General features: G+C 31.2%; 2 protein-coding genes across 7 annotated transcripts; both read left to right on the plus strand.

Moving 5' to 3' along the window:
• The first annotated feature begins 1,365 nt into the window (after positions 1-1,365).
• LOC123218157 (alpha-galactosidase 2-like) lies at positions 1,366-5,689 on the plus strand. 6 transcript variants are annotated; one of them, XM_044639412.1, is made up of 14 exons: positions 1,366-1,449; positions 1,771-1,839; positions 1,952-2,010; positions 3,140-3,196; positions 3,278-3,440; positions 3,537-3,612; positions 3,686-3,744; positions 3,845-3,910; positions 4,005-4,088; positions 4,458-4,522; positions 4,691-4,773; positions 4,856-4,996; positions 5,105-5,245; positions 5,331-5,689. In XM_044639412.1, exons 2-14 carry the CDS (start codon positions 1,835-1,837, stop codon positions 5,418-5,420), a joined length of 1,089 nt encoding a protein of 362 aa, XP_044495347.1. In that variant the 5' UTR covers positions 1,366-1,449; positions 1,771-1,834; the 3' UTR covers positions 5,421-5,689. The 6 variants fall into 6 exon arrangements, with proteins under 6 accessions (XP_044495347.1, XP_044495348.1, XP_044495345.1 ...); XM_044639413.1 differs by having other exon boundaries at positions 1,372-1,449; positions 1,768-1,839; XM_044639408.1 differs by lacking the exon at positions 1,366-1,449 and having other exon boundaries at positions 1,552-1,839.
• Positions 5,690-10,166: 4,477 nt separating this feature from the next.
• Positions 10,167-10,837, plus strand: LOC123218889 (TIR-only protein-like). The gene is made up of 2 exons (XM_044640541.1): positions 10,167-10,657; positions 10,768-10,837. Exons 1-2 carry the CDS (start codon positions 10,167-10,169, stop codon positions 10,835-10,837), a joined length of 561 nt encoding a protein of 186 aa, XP_044496476.1.
• The last annotated feature ends 12,873 nt before the right edge of the window (positions 10,838-23,710 follow it).

The following is a 23,710-nucleotide window of genomic DNA, read 5'->3' on the forward strand; positions in this document are numbered from 1 at the left end:
AGTCTAATGGATGGATGGACCCTTGTAAGGAAACCATTTAATTTTCCAGTTAAGAGATCTTATCTAAGGGAAAGCCGTCCAATTTCATTATAGCTAAAGTTATGAGAATTTCCCTCCATTTCATGCGTTATTTCTTTATTCAATTTTATATATCGAAAGCATGCAGATGATCAAATCTCACTTAAAGTTTCTGTAGTAAATGAAACGCGTTATAGGTAAAGAGCATCCCATTTGAAATAGACTGTTACATTAGGTTGGAATTAATCCTAACGAATAAAAAAAATTTCAAATCTAATGATCGATCTCATAACTATTAAACTAGATAAGTTAAGAGTTTGATTTTGATATATCATCAAAAAATACATGAACCAATGTTTTTTCATGCATAAAACATTTTTTTTTTTTACTCAAACTATTACTCGAAGTTAGTTTTGATTTTTGATGCCGGTAAAAGGTTGAATGGGTGCTTAATTATAATCTGCCGACGTCACATTCTAAAATAATTAATAAAAAACATTCTTTTTAATTGTTTAGGAACATTTTCATAAGTATAATAACAAATCTAACATCATTTATTATGATTTGTTATTGTGAAATTTGTCTGAGCATCACAATTTTGTGATATTGATTACTTGAAGAACAAAGGAATTCTTTCATTCCGATGTACACACTATCCATTTTAGTTATGAATTTTAAATATAAACTATATAAATTTAATACAGCAATATTATATATATATAGATTTTTACAAACATTGAAGTTTCAATGAGATTAACATTAATTAGATTAAAGAAGAAATACTTGAATTTCCTTTGAGTCATAATGTCGTCTATTATTTTTCATCTTCGTTTTCCAACTTCAATAGCATTTTACGCCCCGTGATCTGGAATTCCAGCCTCTTGATTAAGGAATCCGAGTTAAATTACTCTTTCGAAGAAAAATCATGGAAGTTATATGGTTCAGCTCAAGAAGTTCATCAGGTTTGTTATTGACCTAACTGCATACGATAAGGAATAATGATCATCATGCATATTGGTTGACAATGGCGGTGACCACCGACAAACACAAAGTATACAGAGTCTACAGCCGACTGCATGGGACCAAAGAAGAAATCATTTGTGTTGGAAGTTTACCTTAAGAAGCATATAATGGAAACTAACAATTTCTCATCAGATTACACAAATGTTTGTTATATTTAAAAGATAAATTCTAATATATTTAAATGTAAAGCTTTTTTTTTTTTTTTTTTTTTAAAGTGGAGAAGAAGATAATGTTAAAATGCAAGTCCCTACACTCACTGAACAAAATGTTATATAGCAGGGTTATGTTCCACTACCGACAACTACCCTTATTAATTGCTGTCTAGTATCTTGTCCGACCTTCTTCTTCAGCTATTCGAGTAAGAAAATAAAACAGTTCAACAGAATCTAATAACCACCGCAAATCATTGTAAGCTAAGTAAATTTGCAGTTCAATAAACTTTTGAAGTTTATCTCTACATAGTTAACTTTTCTAACGCATGTGTGATATATAAAAGGTAGACTAGAATTTATTCGCCTTCACCCACTATCACTGTTTCGTGTACAAGCAAGATATTAGATCTCAAAGATCATTATATAACTAATATCTCTTTCCTTTTTATGTGTTTTTTTGGCTTCTTTTCGGACATATGAATATGGGTTTTGCAGTTTGTTCTCTCTTTGTTATTTTTTCTCAGTTATTTATTAGTCTGTGGATCAGCAATGTGACTTGTGCTATGAACATTAGCAGCAGTGCCAATTTTACAACTTACACCGAGTTCCTTCTAGCCAATGGGATTGCTCAAACTCCACCAATGGGGTGATTTCATCCACCATTTATCATTATTATAATAAATCTTGCTTTTTAAAAGTGGTTGTGATTTTTTTTAAAATCATATTTGGTAAGCTGGGTTGCTTTCGCATTTCTGCAGGTGGAACAGCTGGAATCATTATCAATGCAATATAGATGAGAGGATTGTGAAGACTACTGGTACACTTTACCCTGTCTTTTCTCCAACTTTCTTTTGTTATTTGTACTAACAACAAAAAACCCCTTTTGCGGAATTTGTTGAATCAATCAACGGAGAGCTTTTTGAATCTTCTTTTTTGGTTCATCAAATTGACTAGTTGAGTCTCCTTTATTTTATTAACCTGTTTTCTTGATGACTCATACATTAATAACCATCTGATAGGCTTCTTTGTTTATATGTATTCAAATGATTTGACTTTGAATATCATGGGGTAACAATAGAAATTAATCCCTGGGCATTGTATAAATTGATTTTCGTCTTGTTATTAAGAGAATTAAAACAGGCGTTAAGGTTGGATGCCTTGTTTGACATTAGCTTAGAGGATTTTTGAAAAAAATTTGTGCTTGATGAATTAAAACCGTGTTTCACTGAACTAGAAATAGCCTGGGAACTTTCTCATGAGGTTATGAAACAGGTCATCTTTTGGATTGTTTGAAAGAGACCATTAAATGGTCTATTGACACCCACTTTGAAAACAACTTTAAGACTTCAAGATTTCTTCTGTGAGAGAGAGAAAGACAATGTTAGACCCCAAATTGTGGCAACTTAACATCAGAATCTGACAATTAAAAAGCTAAAGGCTTACAAGCAAAGGAATTGGAAAATGTCAAAAGAGGAATGAAGACTGTGTTAGTTAAGAATAGAATTTGAATAAGAAAAATAAACCGTTAATTAAGATTTTGTAGTTATTAAATTTATTTATGAAATTGACTTTGATTAGGATTCCTAAAAGGGGTGGAAAAAATTCATTAATAAAAGTGAGTATTGTAAGGGGTGAAGGTAGGCAATTTTATAGAAAGAAGTTTTGTAAGCAGAGTTCTACCAATTTTTATTCAATAAAGTATTTCTAAGTTTCAATTTTCCTTTATTATATGCTTGAATCACAATAGACAAATTCATTTTAAATCAAAATGTTCAATCAAGTTATGCTACCTTCATTGTAGAAATTTTGCCATATTTACAAGGTAGCTTCAGCTTAGAAATGGAGACACAGAATATCAATGGACTTATTCAGCAGACTTTGCTGTTTAAACAGCTTTCTTTTCAATGACATTGACATTTTCAAGTGTATTTGTTTTCTGAGTACAGCAGATGCACTTGTTGCAACTGGTTTGGCTGCACTTGGATACAAATATGTAAACATTGGTATGCATCTAGAGATTAACATTTAATTTTTTTTTCATTATGAACTTGGAAATCATAAAAAAACTATGTTACACATTTTAGAGTTAATAAGTTGTGGAAAAGCAGATGACTGTTGGGCAGAAGCAGAAAGAGACTGGAGGGGTAATTTAGTGGCGAAATCCTCCACATTCCCTTCTGGAATCAAGGCCCTTGCCAATTATGTTCATGCAAGGGGTTTAAGACTTGGAATATATTCTGATGCTGGGTAAAATATGCCTAATTAATTGTTTCAATATGTAAACATGTGTGTTAGATGTAAAAATACCATTAAGGTTTTAAAACATCTAATTTATCTTTCCAGTTATAGAACCTGCAGTAGGACAATGCCTGGCTCTCTTGGGCATGAAGAACAAGATGCAAGAACCTTTGCCCAATGGGTTAGTGTTTGATAATTGATTTTTTGGTTAATGTAGATGAATCTGAGCTCAATAAAGGCATTTTTTTTGGTAGGGGATTGATTACTTGAAGTATGATAACTGCTATAATGATGGTTCCAAACCTCAAGAAAGGTACCATATTTTGTTCAAAATGTGTATATTATGAAATCACTCAGATTCATCTTACGTCTCTAAAATTTTTCACAAAAGAAATTTTTTTCTTTTATGATAGATATGCTAAGATGAGTTATGCATTGCGTAGGGCTGGCCGCCCAATTCTTTACTCCGTATGTGAATGGTATTAAAAGCTTAATAATCTTGAATGATCTTTATATTAGTCATAACTATTGGTATAATATGATAAGACTTTTAACGTAGCAATATTCTTACAGGGGAGAAGACAATCCCGCAATATGGGCCGGTGTGTATGGTAATACTTGGAGAACTACAGGGGATATTGCAGACAAGTGGGAAAGGTCTTTACTCTTTTTCCCTTTTCAGTTGATGATTCTTCTTCTAATCTTAATGCCAGAGAAATCACCATCTGTTCTGTCAATTAACTTGTAACACCCCAGGTCCAATAGCCCGGCCCACTGTTAAGATATTGTCCACTTTGGACACACAGTCCATCATGGGTTTGCTAATGGGCTTTGCAGCCCAAAACGCGTCTTAACAGTTAAGGAGCTCACAGGCTATTTAACCAATCCAATTCTCCCACCACTAACCAATGTGGGATCCATAGACAGAGCACACACAGACCCAGCATCTCTCCCGTGCTTTGTCGATGTGGGATTCGCCTAGGGGTATCACATAACTTGGCTAAAGTTTCTGTTTCGTTCTTTCAGAATCATATCGATTGCTGATGAAAACAATGTTTGGGGAAGATATGCTGGACCTGGCAGGTGGAATGGTAACTGCAAAGTCTTAGTCCCTGCACTCTGTTATATTTGTTATGTTTCTGAATTGATCTAATGTCTCTAATGTAAATCAGGATTGTAACTTAAAAAATTTTATATGTTGGTTGTTTCCTCATGTTTGAGCATTATCATTTGTCTAATTTGGATCATGATCAGAATAGACCCTGACATGTTGGAAGTGGGTAACGGTGGGATGAGCCTCGAGGAATACCGTTCACATTTCAGTATTTGGGCACTCATGAAAGTGAGTCCACCAGTTTTAATCTCTCTTGAATGCATTCCTGCAATTATTATCTTAACATAATCTGAAAACCTTAATTTGACAGGCTCCATTGCTAATCGGATGTGATATTCAAACTGCAAGCAGAGAGACTCTTAGAATTCTCAGAAACAAAGAGGTGATAGATGTTAATCAGGATTCAATGGGTGCCCAAGGGAGGAAAATACGATCTTATGCTGGCCTAGAGGTTACATTACACATTAACGGTGCAGCAGTATATTCAAATCACCTTGAAAGAAACAAAAACAATCATCTTAAACACAATTAACCTTGTTTTTCCATCAATGTGATGCAGATTTGGGCAGGGCCATTATCAAAAAGAAGAGTTGTCGTCGTGTTATGGAATAGAAGCAACTCTCAGGCTCCCATATCAGTTAGTTGGAGAGAAACTGGACTTTCTCCATCAGCTCATGTTATTGTTAGAGACTTGTGGGAGGTATATACTGTTCTTTCATTGCTCATTCTTATCTTTTTCTGATACAATAGTTTGGAATGCTTAGACACTTGTTATTCTATTGCAGCATTCATTTATTTCAATGAAAAAAAGTGGTGGATTGACTGCAAATGTTGCACCTCATGCTTGCAAGATGTATATTCTTACCCCAGTCTAGAAAATGTTACCATTTCCTGGGAGTTTCGAGTCTTTCAACACTAAGCTTATGTTTCTGATATATGATTAATGTCTTGTTATTTATGTGTGTCACCAAAAGTTGTGAAGTGTTGAATTTGAGTGCTTCTTTCTCCAGTCAAAGAAAGACTTGAATTTTCTTCCTATGCATTACTCGAGTGGATGGTGATGTTAACCATTGCAGAATTCATCCAACCAAGGACCTCTTATGTATTGTAATTTCTTCATGAATGGAGTGATTTATTTGGATAACATGTCACACTCAAAGGATTTACATCGTTTCAAGCCCTTAAAGTACATTCCAGCCTCAAATTATAGTGCTCTCTTTTTATTAGCATGTTCTTTATATTGTCTATCTTTGAAAATCATTATACCCACTTCCTTGTCATCATCACCGTTGAATCTCCTTCGCAAATCATTACCAAATTCTGCTCCTGTAATTTTCATCCTCACTTTATCCACCTGAGACTTGCATACTACTCCTTAAACAAAACAACTTCTTCAATTACAGGATTATTTGAACCTACTTGCATTATTGGAACACTACGACAGATATTCAATTTAGGACGATTTAATTTTGTCCCATAATATTTCTTTTAGGGGATGAAATTTTAATTTTGTCTTAAAGTGATTATTTCATAAGATGAAATTTTAATTGTCTCCTAAAATTTATAATTTATTTGTAGAGACAATTTTAGTTTCACCTCTAGGGATGAAATTTTAATTTCACCCTAAAATATTATTTTTTTAGCAAAATTTTAATTTTATCATAAAATAATTATTTTAGGAAACGAAATTTTAATTTCGTTCTCTACAACTTATAGTTCATTTTTAGGAACGAAATTTAACTTTTATCTCATAATGTTACCTTTTTTGGTGGGAGGCTAATATAGTGTAGCTGAATCCTGTTTTTTCAATGTAGACCATTGGATTACTGATGTGGGTCTCTAATTGGACCAGCGGTTCAGTCTCCCAATTTCATATATAATTTTTGCCATAGCAATTAAGTTTCAAGAATGATCATTTAAGATTCCATGTTATTACAGATGTTACCGCTTTCATAAATGATTTTTGGTACTGGAGTTCTCTGATAGATCATTGTGTTTCATAGTTTCTACATTTGCTCAGTTCATCATCTTTTAACAGACCATACTGTTGTCTTCTGCAGTTTTGGTCATCTCGTAATGGTCAGATGTTCAATTTTATGGACACAGCTGCATCAATGTATTTTGTTATTTGTTTAGTAGGGATGATTGTTATCTCTAGCAATATATTTTAGATTCTCACCTCAGGCATGGCAACCATTTTTATTCAGATCACTACAAATAAAAAGAATTTTATTAAGAGAAAAATTTCTTCTAATTTAACGACAATCAATTGTAAAGATTTTTTCAGTTGATAAAACTTTTTAACAATAAAAAATAAATTCTTAATAACCATTTTTTCATTATTAAAGTGATAAATTTATTTGATTTAAAAAAAAAGTATAAATAATTTGTCATTAAAATCATAAAAAATATTTATAATCATTGGGTATTATTCTCTTGTTATTACTTTTCTCGTTAATGCTATTTTTTTTTTTAGTGGATTCTAAGAAAAAAGTTTTTAGTTAACTCAATAAATTTTCTTATGTTTATAGTTTTTTTCTACTTTCAGTAACTGTGGTTCCGAAAAATACAAGAAGGGATGAAACTGTGTGGGCTCTTCGCAAACCAATGGAAGGATGTAACAAATGGTAAGTGGAAATTAATTAATGTGCTAGGTCTTATAGAATATCAATTTAATGTACATCATATTTTGGAATATGGAGCTATTTCAGAATTTCTATAACTGATATTAATTTTCTGGAGGCCAAAGTACTTTTTCCCATCTAAGTTTTGATATGTTTCCAAAGTCATACCAACGGAGTTTGAAACTCCCAAAGTCCTACCCATGAGTCAATTGCTGTTAAAATTTTTTGTTAGAGGCATGGGTAAAATTGTCATTTTATTAATAATATTTAAAAAATATAAAATTTAATATATTTTTCTTTTTAAGTTTTAAAAACTAATAACTTCACTCCTATTTAAAGTTTTCTAACTTTGAAAAGTCATATTCCTCCCCCTTCCCACAAAACATAAGATTTTTTTCTTTACCCCTCAACCATCATCTCCGATAGGGCTGGACTCGAGCCGAGCTAGCTCGAGCTCGGCTCGATCGAGCTGGCTCAGGTTGATTTTTTTAAAAATTTTTTATACAAAACGACGTCGTTTTGATCCGTATATATACAAAACGATGGAGTTTTGATATGAAAAATGAGCCGAGCCGAGCCGTAAATGAGCTGAACTCGAGCCGAGTTCGGCTGGAGTCAAGCTCGAGTCGAACTCGAGTCGGCCATAAATAAAACGAGCCAGGCTCGAGGTGGCTGCGAGCCGAGCTCGGCTCGGCTCGAATCCAACCCTAATCTCCGATGCCAATGGCTTCTCCTCTCTATCCTAAACTGTTGGCCGATGTACCCTAAATCATCTCTGACAAAGAGATCTGAAGGAGATGTCTTCGTCGGAGACAAAGAACATATCTCTTCATCTTAACGATGAGACGAAGAGATCTGCTCTAGAACTCTTCGTCAGAGATGGTTTAGGGTGTGTCGGCCAATGATTTAAGGTAGAGAGGAGAGGTCGTCGACGCTATAAATGGTGACCGAAGGAGTAAAAAAAAAAAAACCTAGGTTTGGGAGAGAATGTGGTTTTTCATAGTTAAAAAATTTTAGGTAAGAGTGAAATTGCTAGTTTTGAAAATTTAGGGAAGAAAATATATTGAATTTTATATTTTTTAAATATTATTAGTAGAATGACTATTTTACCTTTATCTTTAACGGAAAATTCTAACAACAGTTGACCCATAGGTGGGACTTTGGATTTTTCAAACCCTGTAAGTGTGTATTTGTCTTTGTATTAAAACTTGGGTGGGAAATTGTCCTTTGGCCTTTATGAATTTTGATTTAGATCTAATTTCAAATAACTTTTATTTACCGAAAATCTTACAGCATATTTTGATTTGTTGGTGGTGTAAGAGGGGGAATCACTTTAGCACTAGCTGGGTCATTCTATGAATTCGAAGGTGACAGAGGAGGAAACACAATGGACGTGGTGGCTCCTTTAAAATATACAAAGAGCAACTGTTTCTAGTTTCCAGGAATCTCATTGCTGTATTTGAAATTTTTGGCTCCGGTAAAATATATAAAGAGGAACTGTTTCTACTTTCCAGGTATCTTATTACTGTATTTGAAAATTTTGGCTCTGTAAAATATACAAAGAGGAACTGTTTCTACTTTCCAGGAATCTCATTACTGTATTTTAAATTTTTGGCTCCTGTAAAATATACAAATAGGAACTGTTTCTACTTTCCAGGTATCTGATTACTGTATTTGAAATTTTTGGCTCCGATAAAATATACAAAGATACTGTATTTGAAATTTTTGGCTCCTGTAAAATATACAAAGGGGAACTGTGCCTACTTTCCAGGTATCCCATTACTGTATTTGAAATTTTTGGCTCCTGTAAAATATACAAAGAGGAACTGTTTCTACTTTCCAGGTATCTCATCACTGTATTTGAAATTTTTGGCTCCGATAAAATATACAAAGATACTGTATTTGAAATTTTTGCCTCCTGTAAAATATACAAAGAAGCTTTCTACTTTCCAGATATATTTGAAATTTTTGGCTCCTGTAAAATATACAAAGAGGAACTGTGTCTACTTTCCAGGTATCTCATTACTGTATTTGAAATTTTTGGCTCCTGTAAAATATACAAAGGGGAACTGTTTCAACTTTCCAGTAATCTTATTACTGTATTCGAAGTTGGTGGCTCCTCTAAAATATACAGAGAGGAACTGTTTCTACTTTCAAGGAATCTCATTACTGTATTTGAAATTGTTGGCTCCTGTAAAATATACAAAGAGGAATTGTTTCTACTTTCCAAGAATCTTATTACTGCATTCGAAATTGGTGGCTCCTCTAAAATATACAAAGAGGAACTGTTTCTACTTTCCAGGAATCTCATCTCTTCGCAAAGATGGAGCTTGACCTCCAGAAGAGGTTATCAAATGCTAGAAGCAAACAAAACAAACTTTTTTTTCGGAGAGTAGCAAACAAAACCACCTTTGTAAAGCTTGTTGAACAATGATTTGGATTCCAACTTTGATAGTTACATGTATAATGAATAGGAATTCGTCTGTTCAACATCATTCAGTATATTATTTATTTGTAATCGGTTTTACGTACACCTTTAAGCCATAATATTCTTCTCAATACATAACCAGAACATGAGACTGCCCTTTGTTAGGATGTAGCTCATTAATACATAATAGTTTATAATTCAATAACTACTAAAGGGAGAGTTGTTAATTGCCTCTCAATATCACGCAAGTAATGGCGAGTAATTTTTCCCTCTCGATAGTCAAGCAAGCAAGCTAAAGCCTAAAGGTCTTTAATAATAAATTAGAGATGTTTCTTTTTTCTGTCTGCTAAAGGGAAAAATTGTAACTGCGTAACTATAAACTTTTTCTTCGATAAGCAGATTCATTTCGGACCTTCAAAATGTTTAATCTTTTGCCGCCTCTCCGACATTGCTCCTTTATGAATATATATATATATCCATCGCTAAGTGCCTACTCCTACCGCTAAACCTTACTTAGTAACTGATTTGTTCTTAAATTAACTAGCTTAGCTTTGCTTCTCCACGGTGCCATGCAGCGTTCCTCTTCTTCTTCTACAGCCAATAATTTATCTCGCAAAATCCTTTACCATAGAAATCAAATCCAACCTATTAAACGTCCCTGTGATGTTTTCATTAATCATAGAGGAAGAGATACAAAGAGGACCATTTCCGGGTTGCTGTATGATCATCTTTTGGGGCTAAGGCTTAACCCTTTCATGGATAGCAAAAATATGAAGCCTGGAGATCGGTTGTTCGACAAAATCGACATCGCCATTCGACACTGTAAGGTTGGAGTTGCCGTGTTTTCGCCGCATTATTGCCAGTCTTATTTCTGCCTCTATGAACTTGCTCTTATTACAGAGTTGAGGAAGAAAGTTATACCAATTTTTTATGATGTTAAGCCGTCTCAACTGAAAGTTAGAGACGATGGAACTTTCTCAAACAAGGATTTGCAGAGATTTAGATGGGCTCTTGAGGAAGCAAAATACACAGTGGGACTTACATTTGACTCATTACAAGGGTAAGTATATGATAAAACATTAACAAGAAGAATTTGTTTCCTTTAAATGTTTTTGATGTTTGGCAATCAAGAAAATGTTCTAATCTTGAAATTGTTTCAAATTTTTGTAGAGACTGGTCAGATTTCTTAACAAAAGCAACGGACGCAGTGATCAAGAACTTAATTGAGGAGGATTATTAATCAAGAATGAAGATTAATGTTGATTCACTTGCTAAATATGTAATTTTTCATAACCGACGTTTGATTCCTTTATTAATTCCTTCTTTTTTTCTTTTTTGGTTTACAAGCAATATTATAGATAAACTTTTGTGTATACAAATATATATATATATATATATATATATATATATATATATATATATAATATATATATATATATATATATAAAATATAATATGTTATTATATGATTAAATATAATTTTTATTGTTAATTTAAAATTATCTAATTATATATATATATTTATTTATGTAATTTTAAAGTATATATAATTCTATCATTTGCCAACAAGGGGAAACAAGAAGTGTTAGCAATTACTAATATATTAATTGTTTAACTCCTTTCTACTATTTATGTTTATAATATATATATATATATTTAAGATAATTTGATAATTTTGAAAAATAAATAAATTATAAATAATATAATGAGAAAAGGACTATTTCTCACCCAGTTTTAGTTCAAATTTAAAATTATACTTGCAATAATTAAAAAATTAAAACTCTTACCCATAACCTAATTTCTATTAATTTTTTTCATTAGAAAGGTAAAATGGTTATTTTACTGTTTATATTAAAATGATATAAAATTTGTTACTTTTTCCCATAAGGTTTTAGAAACTAATAATTTCACTTTTATCTAAAGTTTTCAAACTTTGAAAAGTAATATTTTCACCCTCCAAACTTAGGGTTTTCATATTTTTCAAACTGCAGGCACCCCCATAACTTTCTAAAATAGTATTTCACCCCCTCTTCAACTTCAGCTTCCCGCTTCCTCTCTGGCCTCCTCCTTCTCTTGAGCCAACTATAAAGATGGTGCGACGAAGAGACTCTCTTTGTTGTACGATGCGATGAAGAGATCTCTACCTCTTTGTTGCATAATGGTGCAACGAAGCTCTTCGTCGGACCATCTTTATTGTCTACTTAAAAGAAGGAGGAGGTCAGAGAGGACATTGGAAGAGATACCAGAAGTTGAAGTTGAAGAGTGGGGGTAAAACTACTATTTTTGAAAGTTCTAAGGGGCGGTTACAGTTTCAAAAATATGGAAACCCTAGACTTAGGGGTGAAAATGTTATTTTTTAAAGTTTAAAAACTTTAGATAAGGGTAAAATTATTAGTTTCTAAAACTTATAGGAGAAAAAGTAATAAGTTTTATATTTTTTTAATAAAAATAGTAAAATAATTATTTTATCCTTATTTCTAATAAAAAAAATTAACAGAAGTTGGATCATAGATAAGAATTTGAGTTTTTTAATTGTTATAGGTGTCATTTTGAATTTGAATTAAAATTTAGATGAGGAGTAGTCTTTTACCCTAACAAAATAATTTAACTTTATGATGTTATATATAGCTTTTTAATTTTTATTAATAAATTAGGTTTTGAATGATGTAAGAGGAGAAGTTGTAAATCACTGTTTTCAAAATCTGATGACCTCCGTAAGCTCTTTCTTCTAGGAACGTCATTATCACTCACAAAGTGCGAAGACTACCTGGCGAATCTTTTATGACCTCCAGAAGAGGTATCAAATGAAGGCTTGTAAATATGTGCCAAATCTGAATTAGGGTTTCATGATTATGTTCCTCCTCTTTTACTTAAGCTCCTTGCTTGTATGGCCAATAACAAGAGTGAAATATGGGTTATAAGTAATGGCGAATAATCTTCCCCTTTCGATTATCTAGTCAAGCAAGCAAGCAAGCTAAAGCCTGAACGTTTGTTAATAACAAATTAGTTATGTTTCTTTTTTCTTTCTGCTAATGGGAAAAATTGTTAACTGCCTAAATATAAACTTTTTCTCGGGCATAATCCATTTAATTAAATATAAACTTTTTCTCGGGCATAATCCATTTAATCCATTTAATGGGAAAAAAATGAAAATCTATTTTCAGTTTATTGCCTTCGATAGAGATCCATACGTCCATCTTTTAAGTAGACTTACATTTTCACCTATCGTTTTTCATCTTTTTCCTCAGAATTTCTCATTGAAACTAAAATATTGCCTCATCTCAATCACTAAATATCAAATGGTGAAAGTAATGCATTTATTCATAATTGTTCATCTTCGTTCAATAATTTACACTAGTTTCATATCAATACAACTCACGACAGTTTACGGATTGTGAATTGCTCTAAGTTCATTCATTAGTTCATAAAATTATGTTCATACATATTTGAATATATAATTAGATATACAAATTAATAAAATTAAGTATATAGTAGATAAAAAAGTTAAGTTAATGGCCCTTCCACTAATTGATACAGAAGTAAACATATATGTGTAAACTAATAAAAATTAATGATAGGAATATGACATATGGTAATTATATTTTAATATAAATTAACAAATCCCTGTTAATCATCTTATTGCTGTGGCCATGGCCTATTCTTGGATTTTTGTGTTTGCTTTTGTGTGTGTGTGTGTGTGTGTGTATATATATATATATATATATATATATATATATATATATATATATATATATATATATATATATATATATGTATGTATGTATGTATGTATGTATGTATGTATGTATGTATGTATGTATGTATGTATGTATGTATGTATGTATGTATGTATGTATGTATGTATGTATGTATGTATGTATGTATGTATCCATCGCTAAATACAACTGATTAGTTCTTAAATTAATTAGCTAAGCTTAGCTTCTCCGTGGTGCCATGCAGCGATCCTCTTCTTCCAGCCAAGAATTTATGTATCCAGCCCATTAAACATCCCTGTGATGTTTTCATTAACTATAGAGGAAGCGACACAAAGAGGACCACTTCCGGCTCGCTTTACGATTATCTTTTGAGGCTAAGGCTTAACCCTTTCATGGATAGCAAAAATATGAAGCCTGGTGTCGGCTGTTCGACAAGATAGACACCGCGATTTGACACTGTAAAGATTGAAGTTGCCATGTTTTCGCCGCATCATTGCGAGTCTTATTTTCTCCTCCATGAACTGTCTCTTATCATGGAATCGAAGAAGAAAGTTATGCTTATTTTTTATGATGTGAAGCCGTCTCAACTGCAAGTTAGAGACGATGGAACTTGTTCAAGCAAGGATTTGTAGAGATTTAGATGGGCTCTTGAGGAATCAAAATACATGGTGGGACTTACATTTGACTCATTACAAGGGTAAGGGTATGATAATAAACAGTAATAATAAGAATATATATGATTTCCTTTACATGTTTTTGATGTTTGGCAATTAAGGAATCTCTAATCTTGAAGTTGTTTTGAATGTTTATAGAGACTGGTCGGAGTTCTTAACAACAACTACTGATGCAGTGACCAAGAACTTGATTGAGAAGGATTATTAATCAAGAATGAAGACTAATGTGTAAGATTTATATTGCATAAACTGAATAAAATAAATCAATTGACTATAATCTCAAGATCTATGCATATGTTATAAAATACTGAATTAAACTTTAGAGTTTTAGGAATACTTGAATCGCTATGCAATTTGAATCTTAAAAGCTTTTGAAATTACTAGCCGATATCACCTTTCAACGTGACTTTGTTTTTTTACTCCATAAACCTCCCTAAATGACAATTTTAAATGGATAAGCTATATTGTATACGATTATGGAGCAGAGACCTAGTGAATATATAGTAAGTTGATTGACCCGTCAAGGTCCAATAAATCTTAAGGCTCACACTTATGCTATCCACCTAGATTATAACCTTTAAGTGTGTTACACTTATCTTTATTGATTACTTAAATGCATCTGTAAACTGACATGAGATATTCAATTCTCGGTTTTATTAAACCAAAACCCACATTAAGAATTTCTAACATTCTCCCAGTTAAATAATATTAATTATTTTTATTTTATTTTATTTTAAGAAAAAAAAAACAATTTTTGACTCTCGAATAATCAACATTGTAACTTTAAGTTACCACTATTTTAGAAAACAAAATAATTTAAAGATAAATTACACTTTAATAAATAATTCAGTTAATATAATCACTAATAACGAACTAAAAACATTACTTATGTCTTTTATTAACACAAGATCGCCTTAGATCACAATTACTAATAATCAAATCAATACGAAGCAAATATGAGAATGTGATGGAAATAACATCCAACAAAGCGATTATAAACAGTGTTATATCTCTGTCAGTTTTTTTTATAATTTCTCTTTAATCTTAAGTTTCAAAAGACATAAGAGAAATTTTTTTTCTTTTAACGATGCTTGTATGTTTCATCCTTACTCAAGACTTACAAAACATACACATACAACTATCATGCTCAAGAGAAATTTTATTTTAAGACACATGTTATACTTTAACTGTATATATACACATATATCCATAGACAAATAAATATGTCAATATGATCATGATAACAAATACATATAACAACAATTAACAATACAAAACTTTCACTAATCCTAAATATCAAAAGACCGTAAACACCCTCATATTTTCAACATGACTTTATGAGCTACAGGTCTTTATTTTTTTGGTTAAGGTTTTAACCTTTTATCAACTTTGTATTTTGTATTTTATCCTAATATCTCATTTTTTTATGAAACTCCTGACTATAAATTATTTTATTGTTGTATGTTTCAATCTACTGGTGGTTTTTTACCTAATTGCACTAGTATCATGGCAGATAAAATCGACATCAAATAATCCGAAAAAATGATCTTTCAACCACACAACATGAGAAACTACCTCATAGTAAGCTATAAATTTAATGTCCATGGTTGAGGTTGCTATTATCGATTACTAATGTTTTATCAAAATATGATCTATTCAACAAGTATAATAATATATCTTGAATCTTTTTTACAACCACCAAAAGTTTATCTTTTGCAAGTATTTCATTATCTCTTAAACTACAACCTAATAATCAAAGCTTTGATTTGAAAGGTAAAAATTAAAAACTTTAAATGTAAAAGTTATCAGGTTTGTGCATACTTGTGCATCAATCAAGCTTCAAATAGCACCATCATAATGGATATTTCACATGTATTCACCTTCAACCTCATTCTTTACACAACACTTGATGTCGATCTTATCTCCTTTCACAGCAAGCATATTGCTTGCCTTACAATCCTGTATGTTAAGCTGTTTAAGCACATGCTTTAAGTATGCATTTGAATGGTCAGAAAATCCATGAGTACTATTCCAATATATTTCAATACCAAGAACAAATAATGTATTTTTAAGATCCTTCATATCACAAGTTTTAGATAAAACTGACTTGATTATTATGAAATAAAATTAATATCACCACTACCAATATATTGAACCATACCATGAAGACAAATTTGCTCTCACGGATCTTCATATTCCTATATTGGTCTAATTTATTCATTTTGGAGTCACGTGAAATTGAAATGCCACCATTAAAAAGTTTATTTGAATCATAGATAGACTTCTTATGATTGCATATTAAAAGCTTCATTCTTTATGCTTTTGATAAACCACATTGCACCATATAGACTTCCATACTAAGATTTTCATTCAAAAAGATAACTTTAGCATCCACTTTGCATAGTTCTAATCCAAATGAGCTTCCAATGCCATGGGGTCTCATACTTTATTATCAACCATAGGTTTTTTTTTTTTTTCTCACATGACTATAAGTGCTTGTCATATTGATAATTCATGAAGGCTTTCAATAACATATTCTTCCTTATTGAGATACACATAATAATTCTTAATGATAGCAAACCGTCATTTTATAGTAGACTTCCTCATCAAGGTTTTCACAACTATATCAATGTATTTGACTTATCTACTATATGATTAGTTATTAATTCTTTAGTAGAAACATCTTTTAAAGTGATCTTAGATTTCATGGGACTTTGTAAACTTTATTGACTCCAATGGTTAATATAGTCATAACATCTTCATACGTTATAGACATTTTAAGAATTTGACAGAAATACTTCACCTTCCTTAAAATGGAAGAGTATCACTTTTGGAAGTCTCCAAGTTTAAGATCTTTTCCATATTAAAGTCAATTACTTTAGTATCTTAATTGGGGTTATACACACTATATATTTTGGAATACTTTAGATGGACAATGATTTAACAATAAACTAATATCAGATCTACCATTTTCTTAATAGGATTATAGATCTCTACTTAAGCGAAATATCCCCAAATTCAAAATGTATTAGGCTAGGTTTTCTCATGTCTAGAGACCTAAAAATAACTTTGGCATAAATTTATAAGGAAATTCATTTATAAAATTCTATGTTATCTTAATTACTTTATCCTATAGATATTACGTCATGATTGCTTCTGATCATAACTTTAAACCTATGACTGAGTTTTATAAGCAGCGTCAATTTCGATCCTAAAATCTTGGCAAAATATCTTTGATGCCCATATTAATAACTTTAATGTTCACACAATTTTCAATCCCAAATATGGGCTCCCACTTACTTAGACTTTATTTATAAACCAATTTCACATCCAAGACTTTAATTTTTATTAGGGCAACAAAACTAGTATTTCTTAGTGTTGCTATTTCATGCATAATTGGGTCTTAATGAGCAACTAAATTTATTAAAAGAAACTTATCATTGTCTCTTATTTAATAACATTTAGAAATCAGATTAATAATACCTTATATCTGATTCTAAACCAGATCTAGTCTTGGTTTGGCTAAAATCAAATGAGGTCTTATGATGTCTCTAAAATTTAATAATTACTCACTCTTTGACTCTTTTATGACTAGCATACCTTGTCAGAGTCATACCACTCACTAAACCAATATCTCCAATTTTGTGAGATATCTGAATAACCATAGTGATGAATTTCTTAATATTTATGGAATATTTATGGTTTAAGGTAAACTTCTAATGAGGTGATTGACCATGGATTCTTTATGGCAAGCAATTTAACCTAATGAATTTCTTCCACTTATCATATAAATCCTTTTATTCAATTGAATTATTATCTTTAGGCTTGAGTGCTTCATTAACTCACTAGGTCAAAACTATATTCTCAATTAGTAGTGTAAATTCAAATTTTATTTTTAACTTTTTAAGGTTTGAACCAGTCAAGACCTCTATTGTGGTATTATTATTATTGTTCACAATAATGGAGTCCATTAATGATGGGATGCAACAAACAATATCATTAATAATAAATAGCTTTTAAACCTTATAAGTTATTATCCATAAGGGTTCCAAACACATCATCATATAATCACATTTGGGCAGAGAATACAACATACAAGTATGACCTTCGAGCATAAAGTTACAAATCAGAAAAACAATAAGCTTTTAAAAAGTCAATCACCTTTAGGCAAATAAACCCCCTAAGTTACTGTTCTCTTTCATACTGGAAGAAAAAACATATATTAATTGAAAAATCACAACTATCTTTGGGTGAATTGAAAATTTCATGACTAATGTAATTCCACAATTACCTCATACAACCATCAATTTTAATCACACATAATAACCACCTTTGGACAGGAAATTATATGCATTAAATCGAAGAATATCTCAGTTACCAAATATAGAAATTTTGCAAGCTTCAATGAATGCACCGCTTTAGCAATTAAATATTCTGACAACTTACAATAATTTCTATTGAGATCAAATAATATTGTTAAAATTAATATTTTATGAGATACAATACTAAATTATCTCTAACAAATTTAATTAAGTATTGTAACAAATCCTTATTAAACAATAATCAAAATAGCTTTAAAATTATATAAGTCACACCTTATAAAGATTCCTAGTGCATCATCATTAAATCACCTTTGGGTGAAAAAAATAACATGTTATTAGGATCTCAACCACAAGTTTATATGCCTATATGAAGACCTTTAGAACATATGATTTTTGAGAGAAATATTATCTTTGAACTGATAAAACTTTTTAAACACTATTCATCCTCTATTTAACAAGAAAACATATGTCAATTGAGTGAGCTTAACCACCTTTGGGTATATTGAGTTCTCCACAACCAACACATTTCCAAAATTAACCTTATGTATAAAAATGAAGAATGTATCATTACCAAAGGGAAAAATTTTGTAAGCCTCAACAATATACCACTTTGGTGATCAACATCAAGAAAACTTACAAAATATTCTAATGATACTAAATATTATTATTTTAATTAAGATTTCATAAGATATGATACTTTATTGTCTCTAACAATCTACCTTAAAAATTGTTGCATCCAATCTAAAGAACAATAATCTTAACTTTATGTGATAACTCAACCACTCATGATAGAGTTGATATTATACCTAAATTTATTAATCTTAATGATAGGAGAGTACTTCATGTCACAATATTTAATCTAAAAATTTAATTCACTTTCAAATGGAGACCTATAACTGTCTATATGTCTTTACTTGCCATCACAAGTCATTCATATGCTACTATAAGTATTTAATGCTAGTCAAGGGTTGTTGCTTGCCTTTCATGTGTTGTAACATGCATCTTTAAACCTTTTAAGTTATCTCACTTGCAATGATCACATATACTTATTATGTTTCATGTGCTACCTTAGTCTTTTACACACTTTAACATGTTTAAACTAACATTTATGCTCTCACATGCACCTTATAAAACCTTTCAAGTGCACATGTGTGCCTAAGAAAACTTTGAAACCTCATTACATGCTCTCATAAGATATTTACACACACTAATACCCAAATGATCCTTTGTGCATGCACACTCACTTATTGGGAACATGATTACATACAATTACATGCAACCACTAGATGTAATTCACTATTAACATGCACTAACACACTTTTAGAAGACCTTACACGTTACTTGCACCCACCATAAGCTTATAAATGCCTCCAAAGACTGTCAACACACAATTGTGGACCTAAGGAACCCTTTCACATGCCTCTAGAAGCATTACATGCTCCAAAACGCACCATCATTACTCCGAGAAACTTTCCATGTGCTTCACGTGCCCCTAAAACCACCTAACGCACCATCACGTGCTTGAAAATTTTTCCCACTGGCCAGAACACGTGCCCAAGAGTTTCCACACGCAGGCACGCACCTATCAGGCACCATACTCCAATTTTGCTCACGTGGCATTCATGCTCCCTCCTCAGCTGGAGAGGGTTTCATCTTGATAGGTTCGGGTCATCCTTAAGGGTTAGGCAGACAGGTTTTCCCAACCTGATCATGACCCGTGAAAGCTATTAACCCTAACATTCGATTTCTATGTTGTCGATGCCTCATAGCTCTAGCCACTGGCTTGTTCCTAACAGCTTTAGCATGACTTTCAACTCACTTTAACAGCATCACATACGATGCCACCAATGAAATCAAGCCACGAAAATGCGACAACAATCAAGGGCAAAAACCCTAAACCCGACGACCCTTATTGCCATATCGGACCACATATTTCAGTCCAAACATGGGGGAAGTCTTTGGCATGGTCTTACGACTCATGTTGACAACTTCTCTGGTTGTGCCACCACTAATATTCGCTACAAAGTTACGAATATGGTTTTTTTAATTATTAATCATGACTATTTTATGTTGTCGAACATTTAATCGTATTACGAAATTCGATTAACACAAAATGAATTTCAATTTGTGATTAGTCTAATTTCATATTACTGACTGTAATTCTAGGATTAGATTTCTGAATCAGAAAACCTTAATTTCAATTCAAAATCTTAATTGAAATAAACTTTAATTGGAATGAAACCCTATTTTCAATTTTAATTCATAGTTCAGAATTATCAAACCCTAATTTAAAAAATTTAATCATGATTTCAATTCCGAATTTCAAATTTCATAACCTAATGCATATTATTCTGATACCACGTAATTTTTATTTTGCATAAACTAAATAAAATAAATCAATCAACTATAATTTCAAGATCTATACAATAGATTATAAAATATTAAATTAAGGTTTAAGGTTTTAGGAATACATAGATCGTCATACAATTTGAATCTATAAAGCTTTCAAAATTGTTGATATAACTTTTTGATGCGATTTAGTCCTCTACTCTATAAACTTTCTTGAATGAAAACTTTAAATGGAAAAACTATACTGCAGCCATAATGCATGTAGTTTTGGAACAAAGACCTAACTAATATATAGTAGGTTAATTGATCTTCTATCAAGGTTCAATAAACCTTAAGGTTCATGCTTATATTGTCCACTCAGATAATAATATTTAAATGTATTGGACTTACCTTAATTGATCACCTAAACCTACTTGAAAATTGTCATTGAACTATTTAATTACCTGATTTTATTAAACCAGAACCATAATTAATATTAGCCTATATAAAAAATTTCTAACATAATGTTGATATACTTACTAAATATGTAATTTTTCATTACCAATGTTGTTTCATTCCTTTATTAATTCGTTCTTTTTCCTATTTTGTTTACTAGCAATGTTATGTATACACATTTTTGTGTATACAAATAAATATATACATAATATATCATTATATGATTGAACGTTGTCTTTATTATTAATTCAAAATTATTTAACTATATGATAGCATTTTATGTTAGTACTTATTTGTTTACTTAAAAGTAGGTACGCATAGTCTTATTATTTGTTTACAAGAGGGGGCAAGAAGTTTTAGCAATGGCTAATACATTGATTGTTTAACTCCTTCGTACTATTGATGTTTATATCAGGTTTCTATAGCTGCTACAACATGTAAAATAGATTCATCTTTTGTTTTTTAAAAATCTAGCAATCAAATGTTGCTTATGTTTCAAAAAGATTGTAGATAAATGTTAATTCATAATTTTTTTAATACTCTCAACAGCTTCATTTAATTGTGTTTTTTCTACTTCTATGCTTTCATGAATCATCTGCATCAATTGAGTTGTTCTTTCTCTCTTTACATATTATAAAGTATAGCATTGGTATAAAACATGTAGAAATGGCAATGGGGTCAGGGTCGAATATCTTAATCCTTATCCCAGTCCCACTTTGTCTCAGATATAGGAATGGTAGGGAATCTTGTTTCTTCCAATGGAAAAAGATTCTATCCCTTTCCTCTCTCTATTCTAGGAGGAAAAATTCTCCTCATTTCTCTCTCCCTATCCTCACTAAAAATATAATGAAATATTTATTAGGTATCATAACATATTTATAATTATTCAAAATTTTTAAAAGTAATTCCTCGTATAAAGGTCGTTTATGGAATATGTTAGAGAAGAGACAAACCAGAGAGAGGACAAATCTTAGATATATTTATTTATGTCCTTGCCTTATCCCCAATTATGGAAATTTTAGTCGTCTCTATCTTTGTCTTTTTAAGAGAATCCCTTTTCCATTCAGGGAGGGAGACCAAAAACTCAGTTTTTCAAGTCAAATTGTTATATCTATAAACATGTGAGGAAATTAAAAGAATGTACAAATTAAATTTAAAGAAAGATACACTTATATGTCCTCGAAAATGCGTGGATGGATGTGAGAAGTTTAATGGATGGATAGATCCTTATAAGGAAACCTTTTAAGTTTACAGTTGTCTATCACTATATAAGACATCGTATCTAGGGGAATGCCGTCCTATTTCATTATAGTCAAACTTCCTGAGAATTTCCCTCCATTTCATGCGTTATTTCGTTATTCAATTTAATATACACAATATTTGATACATGCAAATTATCAAATCTCAGTTAAAGTTTCTGTAGCAAATGAAACGCGTCATTTAAATGCATGGGTTTAATTATAAAGAGAAATTCTAGTTCCACGAATTTAGTTTTGATTTTTGATGCCTGTAAAACGTGCCAACTTCACATTCTAAAACTAATAAAAAATATTTTCAGGTGTCATCAGATAGTGAGAGGTTGATTTTTTTAGTTTTGAATATTAAATATAAACTAGATAAATTTAATACAGTGATGCTATATGTATAGATTTTTACAAACATTGAAGTTTCAATGAGATAAACATTAGATTAAAGAAGAAAAACTTGAATTTCCTTTGGTTCAGAATGTCGTCTATTATTTTTCATCTTCGTTTTCCAACTTCAATGGCATTTTACACCCCGTGATCTGGAATTCCAATCTCTTGATTACTCTTTCGAACAAAAATCATGGAAGTTATATGGTTAAGCTCAAGAAGTTCATCAAGTTTGTCATTGACCTAATAACTGTATACAATAAAGAAGCTCAAGAAGTGGAGGAAAAGACTGTAGAGGAACAAAAATTATACAAATATAAATATTAATTATAGATTGGACAATGGCGATGACCACCGACACACACAAAGCATATCAAAATCTACGGCCGTCTGCATGGGACCAAAGATGAAATTATTTGTGTTGAAAGTTGACCTTAAGATGCCTACAATGGAAACTAAAAATTCATCATCAGATTACATAAATGTTTTTTATATTTAAGAATATAAATTCTAATATATGCAAAAGTAAAACCTCATATTAATTTTTTTTTTTTTTTTTGAGTGAAGTGGAGAAGGAGATAATGTTAAAATGCAAGTCCCCACACTCACTGAACAAAATCTTATATAACAGGGTTATGTTCCACCGCCGACAGCTACCCTTATTAATTTCTGTCTGGTATCTTGTCTGACCTTCTTCTTCAGCTATTCGAATAAGAAAAATAAAACAGCTCAACAAAATCTAATAACCACCTCGAATCATTGTAAGTTAAGTAATTTGTACTTCAATAAACTTTGAAGTTTATCTCTACATTGTTAACTTTTCTAATGCATGTGTGATATATAAAAGGTAGACCAGCATTTTATTCGCCTTTGCCCACTATCACTGTTTCGTGTACAAGCAAGATATTAGATCTCAAAGACATTATATAATTATTATCTTCTTCCTTTTCATGTGTTTTTTGCTTCTTTTTGAACATATGAAC

Source organism: Mangifera indica, chromosome 6 (genome assembly GCF_011075055.1).
Source record: "Mangifera indica cultivar Alphonso chromosome 6, CATAS_Mindica_2.1, whole genome shotgun sequence".
Classification (NCBI taxonomy): domain Eukaryota; kingdom Viridiplantae; phylum Streptophyta; class Magnoliopsida; order Sapindales; family Anacardiaceae; genus Mangifera; species Mangifera indica.

Excerpts from the sequence above, each read along its gene's own strand:
- LOC123218889 (XM_044640541.1), top strand. The coding sequence starts at position 10,167 with ATGCAGCGTTCCTCTTCTTCTTCTACAGCCAATAATTTATCTCGCAAA. Across the intron at positions 10,658-10,767 it reads ACATTTGACTCATTACAAGG|AGACTGGTCAGATTTCTTAA; the intron begins GTAAGTATATGA and ends AAATTTTTGTAG.
- LOC123218157 (XM_044639408.1), top strand. The coding sequence starts at position 1,670 with ATGAATATGGGTTTTGCAGTTTGTTCTCTCTTTGTTATTTTTTCTCAG. Across the intron at positions 3,613-3,685 it reads CAAGAACCTTTGCCCAATGG|GGGATTGATTACTTGAAGTA; the intron begins GTTAGTGTTTGA and ends TTTTTTTGGTAG. Across the intron at positions 3,911-4,004 it reads CTTTACTCCGTATGTGAATG|GGGAGAAGACAATCCCGCAA; the intron begins GTATTAAAAGCT and ends ATATTCTTACAG.